This window comes from Electrona antarctica (assembly GCF_951216825.1).
Source record: "Electrona antarctica genome assembly, chromosome: 8".
Taxonomy (NCBI): Eukaryota; Metazoa; Chordata; class Actinopteri; order Myctophiformes; family Myctophidae; genus Electrona; species Electrona antarctica.
The window spans coordinates 5,802,118-5,825,191 of NC_136789.1; the positions used below are offsets into that span (position 1 = coordinate 5,802,118).

General features: G+C 44.1%; 1 protein-coding gene across 12 annotated transcripts in view; it reads left to right on the top strand.

The window, feature by feature from the left end:
• auts2a (activator of transcription and developmental regulator AUTS2 a) overlaps positions 1-23,074 on the top strand; it is a 392,003-nt gene that overhangs the window by 256,646 nt on the left and 112,283 nt on the right. For all 12 annotated transcript variants that reach the window (XM_079508630.1, XM_079508639.1, XM_079508643.1 and 9 more), the window contains one exon: positions 5,886-5,915. In XM_079508630.1, the coding sequence (XP_079364756.1) occupies positions 5,886-5,915 (30 nt within the window). The remainder of the gene's footprint in view (positions 1-5,885; positions 5,916-23,074) is intronic.

Sequence of the window (23,074 nt, forward strand, 5' to 3'; positions counted from 1 at the left end):
CACCTGACCTGACATATTTATTTTTAAAAGGGCCTTTGAAGTCTGGAAATATGACATTACAGATCTCTATGGTTATTCAGTAGTAGCTAATGGTCCCCCATGAGCACAGCAATAAGTGAATTTCTGAGGTCACCTGTGCCTCATGATGATACAATAACATACTGTAGAGTACCCTATTAATGGTTAGGCCTATACCAATTATACGCAGCAGTGTCACACTCTCACAGACACGCCTTTCAGGCTTACCATTATCCAGCAGTCCCTCTCTGCTTGTGTTTCTAACGTACACATTGCTAAGTAGCAGGCACTAAGGATCTTTCTTTCGTGCCTGCTACTTAGAAATGTGTACCTTAGAAACATTCTACATTTGTCATGTTTTTTACATCCTTGTAAAGGAGGTTGTTTTATGCATAAGGTTGGGCATTAATACACTATGATCACGTATCATTGACTGACAGCTCTGACTTGTTTGCTTGTATATGCCTGAGTTGTTTTTATCTTTCCAAGGCAATCGTTATTTGTTCTGTTTCCTCCGTGTTGGAACACTGGGCGTGACGAAGCGTGGGCGACTGTGCTTGTGGAAGGATGTTCATATTGTCTGCCCTTGCCTGCATGTCATGCTTGATCTCTGTTTTTCTCTTTCTCTTTTCTTTTTTCTTTTTACTTTGCTCATTATAAAGGTATTTCCATTTTATTAAGTTTCCTCTTTTCCCTCCCATCCTTTGTGGCTCTGGGAAATTTGCATACCTCTATTCTCAGGGAGAGATGAAGAAAAAAGTAATGACAGCAATTCCTTTCTTTTTTCTCTCCCTCACTAGCTGTGTGAGCCACTGTGAGGGCCTCGTTTAGTGGCACCTGTGAAGCGACAGGCATGCGGATGAGAAGTGAAAGAGAGCAGTTGATTAAATCATCATCAAGTCGTGGCGCAGAAAGTCAATTCTGCTCGCCGTCTACAGTGATATCCTTTTATCTTAAAGTAATGAGCTATGGCACTTTTGCATCGGGTAATACGATGAGTTCCATTAGCATGTTCCATTTGCTTCACAAGCAAGGGCAAGTCATTCCAGCCGGCTTCTATCTTGGCAATCAAAGCAATTGGCTCAGCACAGCTAGGGACGACACAGAGAAAGAGAGAGAGAGAGAGAAAAAGGAGCGAAAGAACGACTGCTAGTGTTTTTTTATGGATCACAACACAGTGGGGGAAAAATGTCTACCATTATTTGAACTCCTTCCCTGCTCGCATTCCTGTGTGTGGTTTGCACAGTCAGAGAAGCGGCTAATGAGTTCTTGGTCACATTACTCTTGTCGCAGTCTGAAGGGCCAAAATACATGGAAGCAGTTGAGACAGCGAATGCAGCTCATCTGATCTACTGTTCCACGTAGGGGGCCGTGCGAGAGAGAGAGTGATACATGGTCCGACAGGTGTTATCTATTCACACGCTGCGATGAATGTACATGCATGTATGACATTGTGCAGCGTTTCCTACCATGCACCCTGCCACATGTAATCAGTCTTCACATTTCTTCTATTATCCATATTTATCTGTACAGCTGACAGTCTCTATATGGCTGCTGGCTTATGTGCACTGTATTAAAATCTGGGGGAATAAGGGATGAAGGCAGGCAGGGAGAAGAGAGAGGGAAAAATACAGAGCTGGGGAGCGTCTGAGGGAGTGTTTGCCCAGTGCATTTATTGCCTCTGCATAATTTATGAGCTGCTGGAGCTGACCATCATGGCAGTGTGCCGCCGGCGGCCCCTGGGGCTGTGTGGGACAGGCCTGTAAATTGGATGCCGTGCTCCTGCTGAGCTCACAGGGGCCCTCTTTACCGGTCAGTCCAAGGAATAGAGCAGCCATGAGCCCTGCCCGCTACATTTTCAGCTCTGCAGGGCTCCGGATCAGCAAAAAAGAAAAGAAAAAAAAGAAAATCAAACGAGAGAGAGAGAGAAAGAGGGGGTGGGGGGGGATAAGACAGGGGCCTTCTGTGGCCTGGCTCCCTGGGGCTGTCAATCACTTCACATTGGCAGAGAACTCAGCAGCCCCCCCCCCCCCCCCCCCCCTTTAATCGACACCCCATCCTGCACACAACCCATCCGCCCCCCACACACATGTACACACACATGCACAGACCCCACACCAGCCCCTACCCATATTACCCCCCAATGCCTTCTTCATTTCCGACTCCAATGCTTCTCGTGCCTCAGCCATATGCACGACTTCGAGGGCTGCCGGTCACCCAGCATCACACTAATTAGTTGATAAAGAATTAAGTGGACCTTGAAATTGAAATTGGAGGGGAAAAATGAAATCCAACCACTTTTTTCCCTCCATCAAAGAGTTCCTTTACTATTTTTTCTCACCATGTCTCGATACCGAGTATCAACCATTAAGTAAGGAAATTGGGAACACGCATGATAGAAACACAATTCGAGTGGCAGTTGGGGTTTTAGGATTCTAGTCCATGAATAGTTACAATTTGAAATATTATTGGAGTTGGGGTGGGGTGGGGAGGGGACTGCTTATGTGAGATTTGTTCTTCTGTTTGCTTTTATCCAATGTTTTAATCAGCTATAACACTGAGGCACTGAATATGTAGGAACACTGATCTTACCTTTAACGAGCTGTCATTTCAAAAGGAACTATAAAATGTTCCCTTCTGGGCACAGGTCTCCTGTGTGTGTGTGTGTGTGTGTGTGTGTGTGTGTGTGTGTGTGTGTGTGTGTGTGTGTGTGTGTGTGTGTGTGTGTGTGTGTGTGTGTGTGTGTGTGTGTGTGTGTGTGTGTGTGTGTGTGTGTGTGTGTGTGTGTGTGTGTGTGTGTGTGTGTGTGTGTGACGCGACTTGGCCTTGACCACCATGACGCCGATTTGAAAACTGTCAAGTGCCATTTCTTCCTCAGCCTAGTGGGAATATGCATGCACAGTTTCACCGCAATTGGATGCTGCGTTAAGGAGTTGTGGCGATTTGTACAACATGGGTACAAAGCGGGCTACTCTTAAAAACTTTAGAAGCCAATCGTAGCCAATCAGGATGGATTGTGAGAAATCAAACAAACCAGTCTTGATCACATGACTATGGAGAGCATGTGTACCGATTTGCGTGAAATTTGGATAGAATCTGAAGGAGTAATATTAGAAAATGGGTTTTACATACTGTATGTTGGCCTTCTGGTGGCACTATAAAGAGCAGATGTGAAATATTCCAGGCAAAGGTTTTTCCTTGGCCTCTACGGAGTGTGCATACAAGTTTTACACGGATCCGTGCAGTTAGAGGTAAAAACACTAATTGGCCAGTTATAGCGCCACCATGAGGCCGAGTTGAAAATGTTCCAGTGGCATTTTTTCCTCTGCCTAGTGGGAATGTGCGTGCACAATTTCACGGAAATCACACGATGTGTTCATGTTTTGCGGCATTTTGTTTGAAACCGTGCACTCCTGCGAACTTTGGTAGCCAATCTTAGCCAATCAGGATGGAGTCTGAAAAGTCTGAAATACTCGTTTCGTTGAATGGCTCTAGAGAGACTGTGTACCAATTTGCGTGATGTTTGGACAAAATCTGTCGGTACTGTCCAAAAAATTGTTTTGCACAAAGCGGCCTCCTGGTGGCGCTATAAGAGGCCAATGTGAAAACCTTGGGGCAGAGGTTCAGCTGTGGCATTCAGGGAGTGTGTGTGCACTGCAGAGTATGGCTGTGATCAAGCCAACGGTGCCGGAGATTAGCTGTCCACAGACAGACGGACGGACACACACGGATGGACGGACGGACGGACGGACGGAGTGCAAAACATACTCTCTCCCCATGCCTTCGGCCTGGTGGAGACAATTAGATCATGACTTGCATATGACTTGCATATGAAACACATTCTAATCAAATCTAAAGATGTTATATACATACAGTATATTACATGCTGTATATGTGTAAACGCGTACACACGTCAATAAATGCTTATAGAGATGTTATAAGGGTATTCGTCCTACTTGACTGTGAAGCATATTTTTGTGCATTAGATTGGGATTTATTATAAGGTTCTATTGTTTAGGTTTTCTGTCATAATGGAAGGAAAATCTAGGAAATTCACATCTCAATGCATAAAATTAAAATAACAAAAACCTTGTTTGCATAAGTTTGCATACGTTTGGGTTGCTAATTAGGGTTGCCAAGTTCTTTTCTTTTTCATGTCAACATTTCATATTCTCCAGACATCATCTTAAATAGTTTTCAGGAATGGTGAGCTATACTTTCAGAACAAATGACAAGTTTCTTGCTAACAAAGTCGAGACCAGGCTCCGTCAGTAAAATGCATATTTTTTGTTCACAAACTTCACAGTGCACGCATTGTGAGCTGGTAGATTTTTGGCGAATGTTCCCCCCAGAATATGGATGGTGTGGTTCAAGTGTTTAATATACGTAGGCCTAATGATGATGTGGCGCACTAACATTCTCTTACCTACAAGCAAGTGAAGCAGTGCGTCTTGTACAAGCTAGCAAAGCAACTTCTACAAAGAAACAGTGCATTGGCTGACGTTAGTCTCGCACTGACTACACATCTCCATTCAATGTTTAACTACTACACTGACTACACATCTCCATTCTCCACATCAATGTTTAACTACTACACTGACTACACATCTCCATTCTCCACATCAATGTTTAACTACTACACTGACTACACATCTCCATTCTCCACATCAATGTTTAACTACTACACTGACTACACATCTCCATTCTCCACATCAATGTTTAACTACTACACTGACTACACATCTCCATTCTCCACATCAATGTTTAACTACTACACTGACTACACATCTCCATTCTCCACATCAATGTTTAACTACTACACTGACTACACATCTCCATTCTCCACATCAATGTTTAACTACTACACTGACTACACATCTCCATTCTCCACATCAATGTTTAACTACTACACTGACTACACATCTCCATTCTCCACATCAATGTTTAACTACTACACTGACTACACATCTCCATTCTCCACATCAATGTTTAACTACTACACTGACTACACATCTCCATTCTCCACATCAATGTTTAACTACTACACTGACTACACATCTCCATTCTCCACACCAATGTTTAACTACTACACTGACTACACATCTCCATTCTCCACATCAATGTTTAACTACTACACTGACTACACATCTCCATTCTCCACATCAATGTTTAACTACTACACTGACTACACATCTCTATTCTCCACACCAATGTTTAACTACTACACTGACTACACATCTCCATTCTCCACATCAATGTTTAACTACTACACTGACTACACATCTCCATTCTCCACATCAATGTTTAACTACTACACTGACTACACATCTCCATTCTCCACATCAATGTTTAACTACTACATAGCAGTTTGGCGAGCTTAAAACATTCCAGCATAATATCAACATTGGTCTTTTGACATGTTGAATGGTGTGATAATTACAACTGCCAACGATGATGTGACTGTGACTTGTGAATTGACTTGTAACCTACAGTTACAGCAGAGAAAGTTTGTTCACACCACATCTCACTTCCTCTGCATGCCCATCAGCTGTCACTGTCACTCATCATTATGCACTGCGGGGATTTTAGCTTCTTGGTAAAGTAAAAGTAAAAGTAAAAAAAAAAAAATCTTGGTATGAATTTTGACTAAAAGGGATGAGCTTCAGAATGTTGGTTGTACTTTAAGGACTTGATGCAATATTAATTAGGGAATAGGGTGGACTTTTCCATGAGAATACTGTACTGTACAGTATGCTTCACTTATAGATGGCATTCTACTCCAGTCCTTGCAGTTTCAACTAAAATAGAAATCATCACCCTGCTGTACTGTAACTATGAATAACTATGAATCTTCCTCTCTCTTGCAGTGTGACAGTGAGAGTGACCAAGAAGACAAGGTAAAACTTCATTTAATTTGAATTCCTACTACTTACTGTATCTTGCACTAGAGAAGGCACCATAAAATGTGGATCATATCCATATAATATCTTTTTTCATCAGTGTGCTCAATAAGAATCAAATATTAGACTTGTGAATATAATTAGACTTAAACACCCTGATAACTATGAGAAAGCCTTAATTAGTTCTGCACATTTAATTATAGATGAATTAATGATGGGCAAAGTCTATATCAAACTGTTATGGATTTTCAGGGTTGAGATTCCATTGAAGTGAGTATTCTGTGGCTTTAAGGGCTGAGAGTATTTGCTTTCACTGCTGTTCTTAACTCTTTGAGAGTTTCATGGATTTCTATATAGTTTTTAGACTTCTCTATGGCAGAATGGCGTTTTTGAATGATTTATTGAAAATTCTCTGCTGTGAATGTGTGACAACGAAAGACCTTCAGAGAAAGCTTGGCTTGTCTGCTTCCAGGGAAAAAATGAACTGAGTTGATAAAATGTTTAGTTGTGGTGTTGGAAGCCATTTAAAAGAGCCTGCATTTACACTGGGTAGTGTTTCTAGGACAACAAAAAAAGTTATGACCGGTTGAAGTTTTATTTTCTAAATAACTTTTTTTCTGCTGGGCGTACATAGCCATGCAATATCTCATTTTAAAGGGTGAGTTGTCTAGTTCAATTAAAATAAAATAAAAAGTTTCTCACATGTACCACTGTAGATATTTTGCCATCTATAAATAGCATGGTCAGTCATGATCAATCTGACCTATCCAGCTAAAAGTCCCCCTAGCTCTGAAATGGAACATCATATAAACTCAATTCTTTTTTGGGGTAAAATTAGACATTCTAACGCACATTTTGATATATACCATGTTTACATAGTCTTACCAGTACCGTGTCTATTCATGCATGTATCTCAAAAACCTGTTGTGAAGAAACAGTTTTGATAAAAAACTCATCCAAGGACATTGTTTTGATATGACTTTGTGCCCATGATATGTATCAAAATATAGACTTGAATGTATACTGTATTATAACAAAAAAATTGGGTTCTTACCATCTACCGTTACAGAGTAAATCACAGTTGAAACTCGCTTAGTCAAACCATAAACCTCAGACTAGTGAACAAAATAGCCATGACAGGTCTAACTCATTGTAAAAGCTTGTCTTTTATTTTTTATGACTAACATAATACAATTATAATAAATATTACAGAAAATAAATAGGCCTACATACAAAACAGTTGTCCCCAAACTCCCCAGTGTCCCCAAACCACTGCATTCCAGTTGTTCTTGACGGTGTGTGTGTGTGTGTGTAGGCTAAATTTAAAAAAAACAACAACTGAAATGAATGAATGCATCCGGTTCAGTGTCGGAGAACTCCATCGCAGTCTTGACTCTTCGTCTTCATCATCATCATCATCATCATCACCATCCTCCTCATCTGATGCCAGTTCTAAATATATAAAAAATAAACATTTAGCTGTAGTCAGCCCGGCCAATAGCCAGTTGGGGGGGGGGGGGGACGTAGGCTATCTGACATCATCGTCATCATCATCATCACACGGAGACACACTAAACAATGTACAATCATGATTGTATACAATATACAATGAATGCAATTATCATGCAAGCTCAGACGTGAATGAAACGTCATACAGATCTTATATAATACGCTACTGTTAGCTTCACTCCCCGTCCCCCCTCCGATCCTTGTAGCAACGTCATCATAACCACGCGTTGCTTCAGTAAACGATGCATGTTTGTTCTCCGTCTTTGTAGACAGTAAATAAAAGGAGCGAACATTACACTAAAGATCAGATCGCCTATAAGGCACGCTACAATATAAAATACTTGTACTGCCATGCGTGCATGCCTGCTACGATACATTTGTACTGCACCAACCAACCGATTGACACCAACCCCCCCTCCAGCCCTTAGCCAGCACCAATGCACCGACCAACACCATTAGCCAGCACCTTCGGTGCTGGCTAATGGCTGGGGGCCATCGTGGTGAGTCATTCTGGCGTCATGATCTGACTAGTAGTAGTAATTATCCAAGCATCTATTTGTAGCGATCATCTTATGATTTCTGATCACTATAGAAGGGCATTTTCTACAATAAGATTACCTCAAAACATTCCGGGTTGATCGTCTTCTTCAATGGTTTCCCGGTATAGCTCATCGGACGACGATGGGGAGACAATGAAAAAAGGAGGGAGGGAGCAGCGAGTCTCGCTGTAAGCACTGGACCAGGGCTACTCCGCCTGGAGAAGGCGACTGGGACGCGTATGGATCAATACTACTACCACAAAACTCGCTCAAATAAATAGTACTGCTTTCAACTTTTTCTGCTAGAAAATCGCTCGGGCGAGACGGCAAACAGGCAAAACAATGATAACTATGAAGACTCCCTCTGCCCCCACTATTTACAGGGGGTGGGACCAGCTTCCAATGGCAACACGTACACGTGTGTCACGTGACACGGGTTTTCTGGGTAATGTAGTTGGAATATAAGCTCAGGAATTTAAACAGCGCTTCGGAGCATATTAATATGTTTAGATTCATCAAAAACTGTGAAGACGCCAATTGGCGTCATTGATCATTTACGGAATTCTGATGAAGACGCCAATTGGCGTCTTTCATCTTCTAAGGGTTAAGAAAAACCTTTATATAAAACATAAATGTAAAAACCCTGCATCTGAATTCAAGCCAGGCAACCAACCAACCATTTAATATGTACTGTACACTACAGCACATAATGTAGCAGCCAGAAACTCATACAGTAGATGCCTCTGAACCTATTAACACTGGAAAATGCTTCAAGAATCTTTCTTCAAACACGTGATGATATACGATACGTGTAGTTGATCTGCATTGGAAGCGATTCAGAATATAATACTTTTTATATATTTTTAATATGGTGTGTACTGTTCTGTTGCTGATATACTTCATATAACACCTCATCAAATAGTTGGGATGTTATTCCGTTAATAATGCAATATCAGCCCTCAATCCAGTATATTTTTGGCTCAATATTTATGCAATGCACTATTCCTTTGGCCTATTTGCAAGTCGACATGTCTTTTTTAGGTGCTCCCAGCATCTGAGAGCAGCCATTACCCAATGACTTCTAACTAGAGATCCAAGATCCAGCCTAATGATTTAGTAATGCCATTTGCTTGTGGTGTTTAGACTGTGCAGCAAATTGAGTCATTACTCAGCGTTGTCGATTTAAATTGCTCCTGTCTCGGTGGCAATTCCTTTTGTTTCAGGGAGAGAGGGAGAAGAGAGCACGGTAAGCTGTAATCCCCCCAGCGACTGTATTAATTCGCCGTGGCTCACGTTACGCTGCTGATGAACAGCACTGACTACACCTTCCTGTCACTGATTAATTGTGTGTTAAAGTAACAGAGGAGTGAATTAGTAAATAGGGGACCCTTATGACAGGGGCTGGCTCCCACGTTTTTCCTCTGTGTTAGGGAGTAATTGGAGCTCCCACTTAACAACTGTTACTGCCCCCCCACCCACACCCACCCGTCCCGGTTCCAGTCACCTCTGCCACTATCAGTCCCTGCCAGGCGTGCTATGCCCGCCACCAACGCCATTTGCATTCTGCGGATGATGCGTTCTACTTTACAACACCACGGCGGAGAGCAGAGGCGTTTTAACGGGTCAAATGGATTCAGATGCGGACAAACGTGGCTTATTTAGTTTCCCTTCAAAAGCAGGAAATGGAAAAAGTGTTCCCGGGAGAAATCACGTTCTGCCTGGTGTAGAAAAGCCCTTTGCCGCTTCGACAGGAGCTGCCGAGCTCTGATAAGAGACAGCCCCTTTCGCATCTCGCCGCATGCATGTGCCAGTGTGCGTGCACGTGTATCTTGGCAAAACACACAATGCTGTCAGAGTGGTCCGTTCATTACACAGTGACCTGTAGGATAGGGCTGCTCTATCATGACATGTTAATGGTGTGCCGGGTGACAGGGAGGAGGCTGACCCGCTACAGACACCTTATCATGTTAGTATTATTAGCTCTATCTCTGCTGTCATTAGTATCTCTGCCAAGGCTTCACCGTTGAGATGCTTTCCTATACTGCCTGTCTCTCTCTGATGGAAGACAGCAGCACTATCACATACACCTCATACATGCATACTAGTGACGAGGTGATGCAACTGTAAAGGGCTGTACTAGTAACATAGATATTGGCTGACAAATTAATTGTATTTATTATCTGTGTGTAGTTTGTTCACATGTGTGCATGGCCTTTTTTGGGCTAGACTTGGGGGACCACAAGGGGACTGGTTTCAGCATGGCACTGGTATTTATAACTAGTTCTTAAAAGTGCTATTCTTCACAATACTACAGTTTTGTGTTCACTATTTTAACGGTCTAATCTAGGGCTGCATGAGCGATATTACTAAATCAGACAATTTGATTTAGTCGATTATATTAATAACTAGAACGGCACTCTGTTGAGTGCCTACTTGCGCGTTGCACTAGTAGGCTATAAATGGCCTACTAGTGCGCAAGCAGAGCGCGCAATTACTGTCGACCACTACGAACTTTCACCAGTATATACTTGTGCCCTCGCGCTGACTTGGCCAGCGGCCCCACTATGTCCATCGCTATACGTGAAAATGGCACTTCAATTATAGGGAGTGGAATCAATGGGTCGGGCGCGGGGCGGTGAGTTGGCATTCTGGGCAACTTCTACAAAACTCTTCAATAGCGTGTTTTGCGCCTGGCCAGTAAAACCTCTCCATGACTCTATCATAGGTTTTCTGTACGCCTCTCTGTAAAACATTGGAATTAAATACTAAAGTCAGGTTATAACTGGCCGTCAATGGTGACGTAATTACGATATGTTTCAATATTGGTTAGCTAACAGTTAACGTATGTATGTATATGTAAGTTGTACGTTGAAAAGTACTATACTGTGGTCGGCTGGCTTTCTTATGCGTATGCTCGTGGTATACAGTATATACTGATTTTGAGTGTGACGTAATGAAGATATGTATCAATGCCGGGGTATTGGCTTTCGATGGTGACATAATAAAGATAGGTTTCAGATTACATACATGTATACATAGAGCCATTACCTTTAATCCACCTTACACTGAAACATATCTTTATTACGTCAGCATCGAAAGCCAGTTAGACCCCGGCATTGATACATATCTTCATTACGTCACACTCAAAATCAGTATATATAACACGAGTATACGCATAAAAAAGCCGGCACGACCACCTTACTTGCGCGCTCTGCTTGCGCAAGTAAAAATCACACCCGTGTGAAGTGAGGGGCACTAATAAGTCTAACTCACGTTGATTAGGTGATGTAATGGTGATCTAAAACAAACGGTGCCAACACAAACATTAAATGCCATTAACAATAAAGAGACAATATGACGTAATGAGTTACAAAATGACATAAGTTTTCTCTTCATTGTCAATGGCGTTTATTAAACAAGCATTAAACTAAAGACAAACATTAAACATGTATATAGGAGGGGCTAGCGCCCTCAAAAACATCTAATTGTTAATAATAATATTTGCAAAAAAACATGCTTTTTGATGAATCAATTAACTAATTTATCACCAATTTCGCCTTTTGACGCCTATTTTCGTACTGTATGTACCTCCCCGCCGATGACGGTGATCAACTGCGTCCAGTATGCGCTCATAACACTCCGGCTCCGGTGCGGTGAAACCCCCCCGAAAAAAACAGAAATGGAAAATCCGCTGGCTTACGCTGTCTATGGGTACGCAGCTTTTTGAACGCTAATATCTCAGATTCTTCTTTTTGGGTCAAAACAAGCTTGATTTGCAGCTGATTTCTCTAAAGCGAGTATCTCTGTTTGCTGGACATGAGGTCCAGTTCTGTTCCCAGCCGTCAAGTTAGTACTTTGGCTCCGGTTCCACTCTTGAAAAGCAGACAGTCAGCAAATGCTTGTTCTCCCCTCCCTTTACCCACATCGAGGATCCAGATGGGATCAGGTGGTTCTTTTTATTGGGTCTAGCAGGTAGGACTGGTCTGTTCATTCGGAGCAGCTTGAGTCCAATTATGATGCGGCTGTATTACTGGCAGGGAAGCACATAGGAGAGGGTTCCATAGCCTACAGTGCCTTTGATGTGTGTCCGCCAAAGCCCCAATAACATTCCCCTGTTTCACGCTGTAGTTAACGCCAACAGGTTTTCCAACATCTGAGACCGTTTAAAGGGGATGATGAGGGTAAAGTGAATGTGAAATGGCTGCAGGGTTTTTTTTAGCGCCAGCGTGCACATGATTATGTATGGGCCAGTAATGTCTTTCAACTATTCTGAAAAATCACTTTTAGTCCCAGGAGGAAAATGAGAAGTGCATACAGTACAGTGCTCTTGTTCTTGTTTTGTAACCTTCAATATGCCAAGCCTCTATGTCTAGGGCTTATCTTTTTTTTCTCTCTCAAAATGTTTGCATGTATGCATTTCATGGCATATTAATGCCATGAAAGTAATCTTTTAGATTAGAGCCTTTTGAATGGATGAATGAATACTTCCGCGCTATGTCTCGTCATTGTGAGCAGTCTTTGAAACCCAGCCACTGTGCGCAGGCTTGCTAAGTGATTTTTGCCACTAAGTGGCACCTTGAAGCCACTAGTCAAATCTTTTTATAAGGCTGGCACTCAAGTGCTTTGTCAAGATTTTACAGCTCACCGATAGGACTACTTAGGCCATTTGTGAAGACAATGGCTCCTTGCTAAGTTGTAAAGGAGTTTTATCATTCCACAACTCGTTTATTTCCCTTGCATTCTCCCTTGGCCCTGAGCCTTTTTATGTAGCCCACACCTTCCCTAAGTGTTATTTATTCTCTCTCTATCAGCGGCCACAAGCTGTAAATGCCATTTTGAAAATGCTTTGTGTTTTTTTATTAATGGCTGTGCAAGGAAGTGCTTGTAATTTGCTGCGCTGGGCTCTTATTGGAGACGAGGGATCTAAGTGGGTGCTTTAGTGCAGCCAAGAGAACCTGTTTGTCCTTGACATAAAATAAAGATCTGAACCGGTAATATATTTGCTGTTTCTCTTCCTTTATTGTTTCGCTGTGTTTGCCCTCAGGCAATTACAGCAGAAGAAGAAGGAGCAGTGTTTCTCAATCACTTGGCAGCACTGTACATAAAACCATTTTATATCCACCCCCCACCCACATGCACACAAACCTCCCGCCCCTCCCCCACCAACATCCTCCTCCTTTCCGCCGCAGTGGGAAGGATGAGTAATAAAAAGGCGAGAGCAACTTGTCAGCGTTAAAAGATTATGTGTTTTGCCCCCTCCAAAGGAAGAGAGTGGTGTTTACAGGCGTGAGTGGGTGCTCGCTAGGCCGAAGCTGAGGCTGATTGCACCAGAGTACCCTGTCAGCCAGTGATTTGTCATGTACTTTATCATCCCTGTCACTCCGCCCAGCCGTTGTCATAGGTAACATACGAACCACACCCCCCTCTGTGCTTTGTACCCGGCCGGTAGGAAATTTGTATTTACTTTGGGGGGAATGTAATTTGTTCCTCATGGATAATATGACCCTTAGCGGAGCCGGATCATGGGTTAGTTGAAGTGATATTTTCCGGTAATGGTAGTCGTACATCACGGCTGTCAGGCCGGGTTAGGAGGCGAGCACATTACAGCTCCATTTTAGCACTGCAGGCATCTGGGATTATTTTCCATAACCAAGTATGACATGACCGCTCTGCGGAGTGCATTAAATTTTTACTAGCGTCCCCCCCTCCCTCTGGCAACTCCTGTCTCCCCCCCCAGTCTGGGTCTCGGGGCTGCCATAGTGATGGATACCCCCAGAGTCCCAGTAGCCCTGGCCAAGGTTAGCCTGTGTCACAGACCTACACTGCTCCCCTCCATCCCGCAGCCAGCAAATCCCCTCTCCCTTCTGAGGAGCGCGCACACACACACACACACACACACACACACACACACACACACACACACACACACACACACACACACACACACACACACACAACACACACACACACACACACACACACACACACAATGACCCCATGGCTGACCACAGCAGTACCTTGTCCGCCCACTCTACTTTGCTCACCTCCACTGCTACACACACACACACACACACACACACACACACACACACACACACACACACACACACACACACACACACACACACACACACACACAAAGGCACAGAAGGAAAGACAAACTGGCTTTCATTCCCATTTAAGCAAGAAGACATGAAATTACTTGTGTGTGTCTTTGTTTTCGTCGCACTCCTAAGCCAATAATTTGATGACCGGTGGAAAGATGCTAATGTCTCCGGTTGGAGACATCCGCAAGTCTCCTACCGGTCATCAAATGATTGGTTTAGGAATGCGACAACAACTGAATAATCTCCATGAATTCAAGGCTTCATGGGGTGTGTAATTGGACTAACTTTAAGCAAGTTTCACCCACAAATCAGATAATTGAAAAATGTTACTTCTGACAGAAGGGCAATAATACCACCCTTCCTTCCTTCCTTCCTTCCTTCCTTCCTTCCTTCCTTCCTTCCTTCCTTCCTTCCTTTTTTCCTTCCTTTTTTCCTTCCTTCCTTCCTCCCTCCCTCCCTCCCTCCCTCCCTCCCTTCCTTCCTTCCTTCCTTCCTTCCTTCCTTCCTTCCTTCCTTCCTTCCTTCCTTCCTTTTTTCCTTCCTTCCTTCCTTCCTTCCTTCCTTCCTTCCTTCCTTCCTTCCTTTTTTCCTTCCTTTTTTCCTTCCTTCCTCCCTCCCTCCCTCCCTCCCTCCCTCCCTCCCTTCCTTCCTCCCTCCCTCCCTCCCTCCCTCCCTCCCTCCCTTCCTCCCTCCCTCCCTCCCTCCCTCCCTCCCTCCCTCCCTCCCTCCCTCCCTTCCTTCCTTCCTTCCTTCCTCCCTCCCTCCCTCCCTCCCTTCCTCCCTCCCTCCCTCCCTCCCTTCCTTCCTTCCTTCCTTCCTTCCTTCCTTCCTTCCTTCCTCCCTCCCTTCCTTCCTTCCTTCCTCCCTTCCTTCCTTCCTTCCTTCCGTCCTGCCTTCCTTCCTTCGCTCATGTTTATGAATAGAAATCATCCACAGACAAGGCAGCATGCTATTAAACAGCCGTGAAGGCAAACAGTGCAGTGCTCTGGAGTTTTTCCTTTTTTTGGTCTCCCCTCTCCTCGGCAGCAAGGTCAGCAGCGTAAATGCCACCTCTTGCCATTGACAAATGGTCGCCCTCCCCCTCCTCCTCCCCCATCTGGTAATCAGTGGGGTCTCAGAGGTGGGCGAGCAGGCGGAGCTCATTAGGGTGAAGCCACAGATGAGAAATTAATGTGGAGATCCCGCGGCCTAGCAGAGAAGTGCACTGATGGGGGCCCTGGGTGGAGTCGGGGGAGGGGGGTGGATGGATGGACCTTGTCTGATGGATGACCAGGTCAGCAGGCAACAGCACTCCCCAGACAGCCTCCAAACAGCCTCCTCTACCCCCCCCCCCCCCTCTGTAACCTCACTCCCTGCCTATCTCTCGCCCGCCTGCCGTATACCTCCTCCTCTCATCCACACAATAGCAGTGGTGGAAAGTATATTTACTCAAGTACTGTACTTAAGTATATTTAATTTTTAGATATGCCTACTTTTACTTTACTTGAGTAATTTGTTTTGATACTTTATATTATTTAGTACTTCCACCACTACAGAGCCGTAGTCGTAGACTATTCAGCGATGCTACACAAACTTTTTAGCTCTCCTTGGGACCCAAGCTAGTGAAAATAGCTGATCTACAAGCTCACAACGCGTTGCATTTGGATATTTTCAGTACTAAAATATGCAATATTTTAAGATTTTTTAAATTGTATTCATTATGAAAAGCGAATGTGTTTTTTTCTTGAAATGTTTGACAAGCTTAAAGAAATGTCATTTTAATGTTGGAAACGAAAAGGGGATATTCACTCCCCATAAAAATGGGTCCCGACCCACTGTTTGGGAAGCACTGGTATACAGTAATGACCCAGCTGACAGACAGTGCTATACACCACGAGAGAGAAGGTCAGAGGAGAGACATTTCACCCCTGACTGACACACACTGGTAATTAAATGGAAGCAGCCTAATTGACACCAATTGTGCGTCCCCTTTTCTTCTCCTGAAATGAGATGGTGACACGAGGTGAAAACGTCAGGCTGTCATTGCGTTTCATAGGTTATTTATATTGCCTCTCTGTGATATTGCCATGCCAACAGAAAACGTGTTAGAAATTCAATAATTTTTCTCCCCCTGCTCCTGTGTAACACATGGAGGTGGCTTGTGTGCTGCTATGCTGCATGCTAAAAATAATACCATGCGTCACTGCCTTGTATTTAGATTGGTCAGTCTTATTACAAGATATTGTTGGTGAAATTACTATTTTAGATTTGCACATTGAACCCATTTTCCCTGTATCATTTCCCTCCTGACCATAATAACTACTTGACATTTGTTGCTGGCAACCGAAGCTAACGAAAGCAGGAAACGGATGGGAAGTGGATATGGAACATTGTTATTGCTGTAAGCCAGCGTTGGTGCGGGGTGCTGCACTCAGTCCCATTATAGTGATTGTTGTGGACCTGGAGCTGCTGTCTACTGTGGTTGCTGGCTGAGTGTCAGCAGCCTGCCTCTGGGGCGCTGACCCTCCTCCGCTCCCCTCTCCACTCACTGTGACCCATTTTACAATAGCGAGCCTTGTTGTCCCCTGTGGTCCTCCATCTCCCCCCCCTCCCACCTACCCCAGCCCGAGGTCCCTGTCATTGTCCCAGCAGGTCAATCCTCATTCTGTCACTGTGCATGTCCCCTCGCTAACACTCAACACTTCAGATATGGACAATGATTAACATGCCACAATTGTTGCTGTGCTCTCCAGCTCCCACACATTTTATTATTGGACTAACGTAATAATTATGGTAGCTGTGAGCACGTCTCAGACCTTTCAAAACTATAAAAGCTCATTATTAATTTGGCTCATAAGAAATTTGCTAAAACGTATGTTTACTCACCCCTGTTTGTTTTTGCTTTAATTGCTGGAGGCCCATTTCTGAACGTGTTATACTGTAGTTGCAAAACGTTTAAGCTGTAGATTGAAGGTATTGCTGATGTTGATGACACAGTGCCAGTGACTGATTTACCAAGTTGCGAAAAAGCCTAATGCTTAAGCCAGTGAAACTGTTTCACATGCATTTATTTATTTACTGCATTCAAGTGGCACTAATAGTATTTCCTCTTTGACAAACTAAATTCTCTCTTTTGACAGCCTTCAACCCTGAGATTTGTCATCAAAACCTCCAGACTGTGATAGATTTGACTTCTGCCTTGCGACAGGATATTATACAAGCCACTGTGTTTTTCTCTCGCCTCTAGAGTGCTCAACCTCACCATTCATTTGTAGCCAACAATAAAAGGTAATAATGCAGACGTTTGAATAGGACAAGGTTGCCAAGTCCTTGAAATTGAAAGACGGGAGGAAAAAAGCCCAGGCTGCAGTGAATCATGTTTCGAAGGCAATGATTCAATTCCCAACGCAAGCTGAGAACACAAGCAGTGGAAAATAATTCAATCAGCAACGAAAGCCATAAATGCACCGTTTGAATGAGATGTGCACTCCCGTGGAAAGAAAAAGCCATTTCCATCTTTTCTTGACCTGGAGAAGAAAAATGTCCCAGACAAATTGTGTACAAATTTCATAAATGTTATGATATTGGCCTCATGCAGAGAAGCTTTTGCTATGGAAACAAATCCCAAGCCAGACTAATATTCTGTACAATATGTGCACTGGATAAGTATATAATCAGGCAGAGCTTTTCCACTGCTTAAAATGCCCAGATGGTAAGAACCCCTTGATGAATATGATATAGACAACTCAAACATTCTGACTAGTGTTGAACTCAGTGTAAAAATTGTGTACATAGCATTTTACTGTACACTACCAAGTGCAGTTCATGTCAAATTAATGGCAGTATTTCCTAATTACTAATAAACAATAAACCCCTGCCATAGCTATCTTTTCCCCCACAGTGTCATTTGACAGCTTTAGTGGCAACAGGAACAACTGAGGCCAGCCGAATGGAAGCATATCCGTTCTAGCTGGGTAGCATGTATGTGCAACCTTCTGGGTCACGTTGGGTCCGGTGGATCTGTGGCCGATCAAGAGTGAGTACGCCCCCGGCTCCTCAGGTGTCTGTCCTCATCTCTATTTATGAGGCACTGTTGCCAGTTACCAGTCTTAAATAATGCATGCAGTCAGACCTTGGGTTCAAACCACTGTCTCTGGAAAGGGCTGCTCGCGAAAAAGCCAGTTGTTGTTATGCTGAAACCTTTTCCCGTGCCCCCCTCTCTCTCTCTCTCTCTCTCTCTCTCTCTCTCTCTCTCTCTCTCTCTCTCTCTCTCTCTCTCTCTCTCTCTCTCTCTCTCTCTCTGTGTTCATCCCTCTATCCACCCTCTGCCTGCAGAGAGCGAGTTCTCTGACATGCCAAGGTTAAACTTTTTCACTGCGCTCGGCGGATGTCAGTCAAAGCCTAGCTCACCTACACATAAGCCCCCCCAGCGTAAGGGCCAGTCACTTGCACACAAACCTTCTGCCCCCTCATTGGCCTTTTGTCAAGCCAATGATTTCTGCAGGCAGCTTGCTTCGGAATTGACTGGCTTCTGGCTTTCTCTTCCCCCTCTCAAGATCAACCTCAGCTCACCTACAGAACACATCTTCATCCTTCTTTCTGAAGCAGTCTTTCTCAGAGACTGTTTTGCAGAGCTGTGTGAGAGATGGTGAAGGCAATGCCAGATTTAAAAACTATCTCTAAAGTATCATGGTTTTAAATTATTCTGAAGGAGACTCCATTGCAGTAGAACACTTCCTCCTTCTACAGAGCTATTGTGAACATTGTTTTAAAATGTAAATGCTTAAAAGCAAGTTATTACAGCTACATTAAATTCCCAAGTTCATCATGTGGTTCACAAGGATGTTCACATCTCAGTTGATAAATTACCGTATCTTACCAGTGGTGCAATGGTGATTTTTTTTCTCTGTACCACGGTACGTACGTGCATTCGCGCGTACGTGCCTACACGTGCGCATGCCCACAGAACAGCTGATATCCTACGCCTATATTGTTTAAAGTGTACAGTATGATAGTTTTAGACACAAACACAAAAGTAGACTTAAAATAATCAAACTTCTTGACTGCGCTGCAGTAGCGAAACTAAAAGGTTTGCTTTGGACAAATCTCTTCTTTGATGGAGGAGGAGGCATTGTTGTTGCGTGCAGAACACAGAAGCAGTAGCCTACTGGAGCTACTGGGGGGGGGGGGGGGGGGGGGGGGCGTACTTTATGTGTCTTGGAGAGTCTGCTGGTGTGTCTTCTCTTGAATCTAGGGGGACGCATTCTAACGTGCGTGCGCGTGCACCGCTCTGTTCCGTACCTGCACGTGCACGTCACAATTATTTTTGTACCACGGCATGGATACTACGTTCTACGAACATGACACCACTGCGTATTATTGTCCTAGCGGTATATTCTCAATAATGTGGTAAAAGCAATGTTACAGTTTTGCCAAGTAAATACAGGCTAATGTAATCCACTAAATGACCACCGATTTTAGTCAAGGGCAGCCATGTGAGATGCATATATGCACGGCACAATAGGATATAGCATACAGTTTAAGGAAATGGCTGCTGAAGAAAAGGATATGCCTAAATCCTCTCGTCTCTAAGCCCATGGGAGGGCCTTGGCCACCACTGCAAAAGACAAACCTAAATGAGGGGATCTCACAGCAGGCCTGTCAGAACGACAACATTGTCCCTGCACGCGTGGCGGCGGCTACAAGAAATCTTAACGATGCCAGAGGCCCCTAGGAGTGTCCACCTTGTTGCCCCGACACCCAACACACATCTTTTCCCTGCAACCACCAGGCTTGGTGCTTGTTAGAGGCAGTGTAATTAGGTGGCTGTGCGTGTTACGAGTAGCCCAGGTCACAGAGGCATGTCCAACCCCTGTCCTGATTGCCCCTGGGGGATTTATTGACAAAACACAAAGAGCGTTGCATGTTGGGCTGTAATTATGTGTACAAGACATAGATGGCCCAGGGGAAATTAAATGAAATTCCCCAGCTTGATGGGTCCTCCACCCTGGGATCCTCTGCAGCTCTTATTAAGCTCAGCCATTGTCTGCCTTTATGAGGCCACTGTGTTGAGCTAGGCACCAGCTAAATGCTTTGAAGTGCCTCTCTGTGCACAGTGGCGATACATCAATGACTCATGATGGAAAACTGCCTGCTGATTGTGATCTAGGTTGAATAGAACATAAGCAATAAAGAACCAGATATATCCAGCTAATGCTGGCTAATATTGTAAACATAGCGTGTGAAATGGAACACCTGCATGGAGTTTCGATGTGTAATCAGTTTCCTGGCATGGCCGCCTGGTCCAGGCACATCTAAACACCTCTGCTCTAATTCCCCTGGCCCAGATCCTGGACAGGAATTGATAGTCCCCTGCTCGTGCAAATGAAGTGATAAGAGGTCTCACCCAGATTACATAGGGTCTAAGTGGCGCTGAGGAAGCTTATGGAGATGAATGAATTCATGAGACTGCCTGACAGTTTCTTAAGAAGCAATGTAATAAGGGATAAATCACACGGCTACCATTTTGCCTCTGAATGATTTTAAATTAAAGCTGAGGGAGATGGCAGACCTCCTGGGAGGTGACTGAACCTCAGTGTGGTGCAGTGGCTGACCCTTATGTATATTTCCCTATCATTAGGACATGCTAATGGTTAATGTAGAATGTGAAAGAAGAAAGCTGCATAAGCAGAAAATACTCCATTCCTTTTGATTCTTCTCAGAAGGATGTACACTGTCTTTGAATTGCCAGACTATGGAGGCAGGAACATCCCACTGTGCCTGCTGATCAGTCTTGCTACCATTAATAATTCACTATATTACGTTGTATGGCAGGGAGACTTCCGAGGGCTGTTCTGGAGTCTGGAGTCTAAAAGCTTCACCTTCATTTTATACAGATAATTATGGAGACATGGATATGAGCTGAGATAGAGAGTGCCCAGGGGAATATCACACGGGTACACATGCCCAAAGCTGCTCACCTCATGCAGGCTAACAGTGAGTCACGTCAGGTATACAGTATACAGTTGGGTGCCACCGATATTGTCCCTTATCATTTGACCCATTTAGGCCTGACCTCAAATTTTTTAAAAATCCTTCTAAATCCTCCAGTTTTCTGAAATAAATATTTTCACGATTTCTCAAAAATAGCAGACCTACAAGCTCGTAGCGCGCCACTCGGTGGCGCGCTATGAGCTTGTAGATCTGCTATTTTTCAATAGCTAAATTATAACATAATGTTTAAAACACCAAAAGGGGTTCCCGCCCAAAATGGGTTAACTGTCCTTTTGCGCAGATCACGCAAACCTCAGCAAAAAGAAAAGGACAATATCGATGGCCTCCAACTGTATATGACATCTTACACGGCGGTAAAACCAAGGTCATATTTAGAGCACAATGTCCTCTTTCTCTGTGCACTAGATCTGTAGACCTATATTATCCACTGTGTGCATTGTGTGATTACGGTTTATTGATTACTAATATATATATAAGTTCTCCGGGCAAATGGCAAAAGCCTCAGACAAACACGGGTCTTTATTACACGACTATATGATCGTGCATGAACATGTCAAGTTACCTCATTGATATGACCTGCTTCACAACAGCATATTGCTCTCTGGTCAATTAAGCTTGGGCAGAAGGAGTGCTATATCAACCCATTCCATGCAGTCCCATGCCCTGCAGTCCCATGCCCTGCAGCCACGCAGCCAGCTTAGTGAGCTAGCTAGAATAGTAGGCATGCACACACCCTGAGAATGCAGCATTCAAAATATAATTGGCAGAAGATGCAGATGTGTGCTGGCTGCCGTTTCCTCAAGGCCGGGTGAAAATAATCAGATGTGTTTTGAATGGCAAGTGGAGGTGAGTCATGCTGGCAGCACAGCCGTAATGATATTTCTGTTTGGCAACATAACAAAACCAGGCGAAGAAGACAGGCAGAATGTCAGCGCACACGCTAATGTGAGGATGGCATTTGGTCCTAGCCTTTACACAGAACATCAACTGGTGTTATGTGGTTTAGTATCTACAGATACATCGTGTGTATCAGTGCCAGGCATCATCTTCTCCTCACTCCTCCGTCTATCCTCCTTTTTTCCTAAATCCTCACCCTTGTCCTGAATAGAAAAAAGTGCACACACACACACATAATAACACATGTGCAAGCCAACACGCACACACGCATGCGCACACACAGTTCTAGATAACAAAGCAAAAGACGTGTGCCCTTTGGGTGGTGAGATAGCTCATTACCTATGAGCGACCTTCCATCTGCACTCATGGTTGCTCTGGGAGCCATTATGATTATGATGGAAATCTCACAAGCCATTACTGGGAGGCGGCAGAGGGCTCACTGCAGACACACTAATGGACTCATTTGTAATTGGGAGAGAGGGAAATGACTCCGCGAGCTAGCTGCAGCTTTGTTTGATGGAGTATGGCAGCGCGCATGCTAGATTTGACAAATGAAATGCGGGTTGTTGTCTTTTTTGAGCCAAACGTGCGCCGTCCTTCCTAACTCCAAGCATGGAAGCAAGCAATCGGGGAATGACTAACCTTGAAGAGCGTGCCCATATTAGCTGGGGAGGCCTGGGATCAGAGCAGGGGTGTGGATGTGCCCTTGAGGGCCGTACAATGTACAGGGACAGTTGACAGGTACTGATGGTGATGAAATCGACTGGGTGGTGAAGGATGGGGGAGGCGTCACCTACTAAATCTTAGGATTAAGGTGCACACTTGTGGTATGAGAGAAGCCCTACAGTAGCGGAGCATACAGCAGGTCATTCAGTCATCATTAAGGGACAGGAGCAAGTCTCAAAATAGGTTAGTGTAACAGCTTTGTGGGGCTTTTTTGTGTTGGTTTTGCTTGTTTGTTGACTCTGAGTCTGGAACTAAACATCAAATCTATATTGATCCACTTGCTTATAGACACGTGGCGCCAGTGCCTGAGAAATCTGTGAAAAAACAAAGAAGATCAGCCCTCTGACTAACCAGGAAGTGTAGCCATCCATAGCTGTTGTTATGG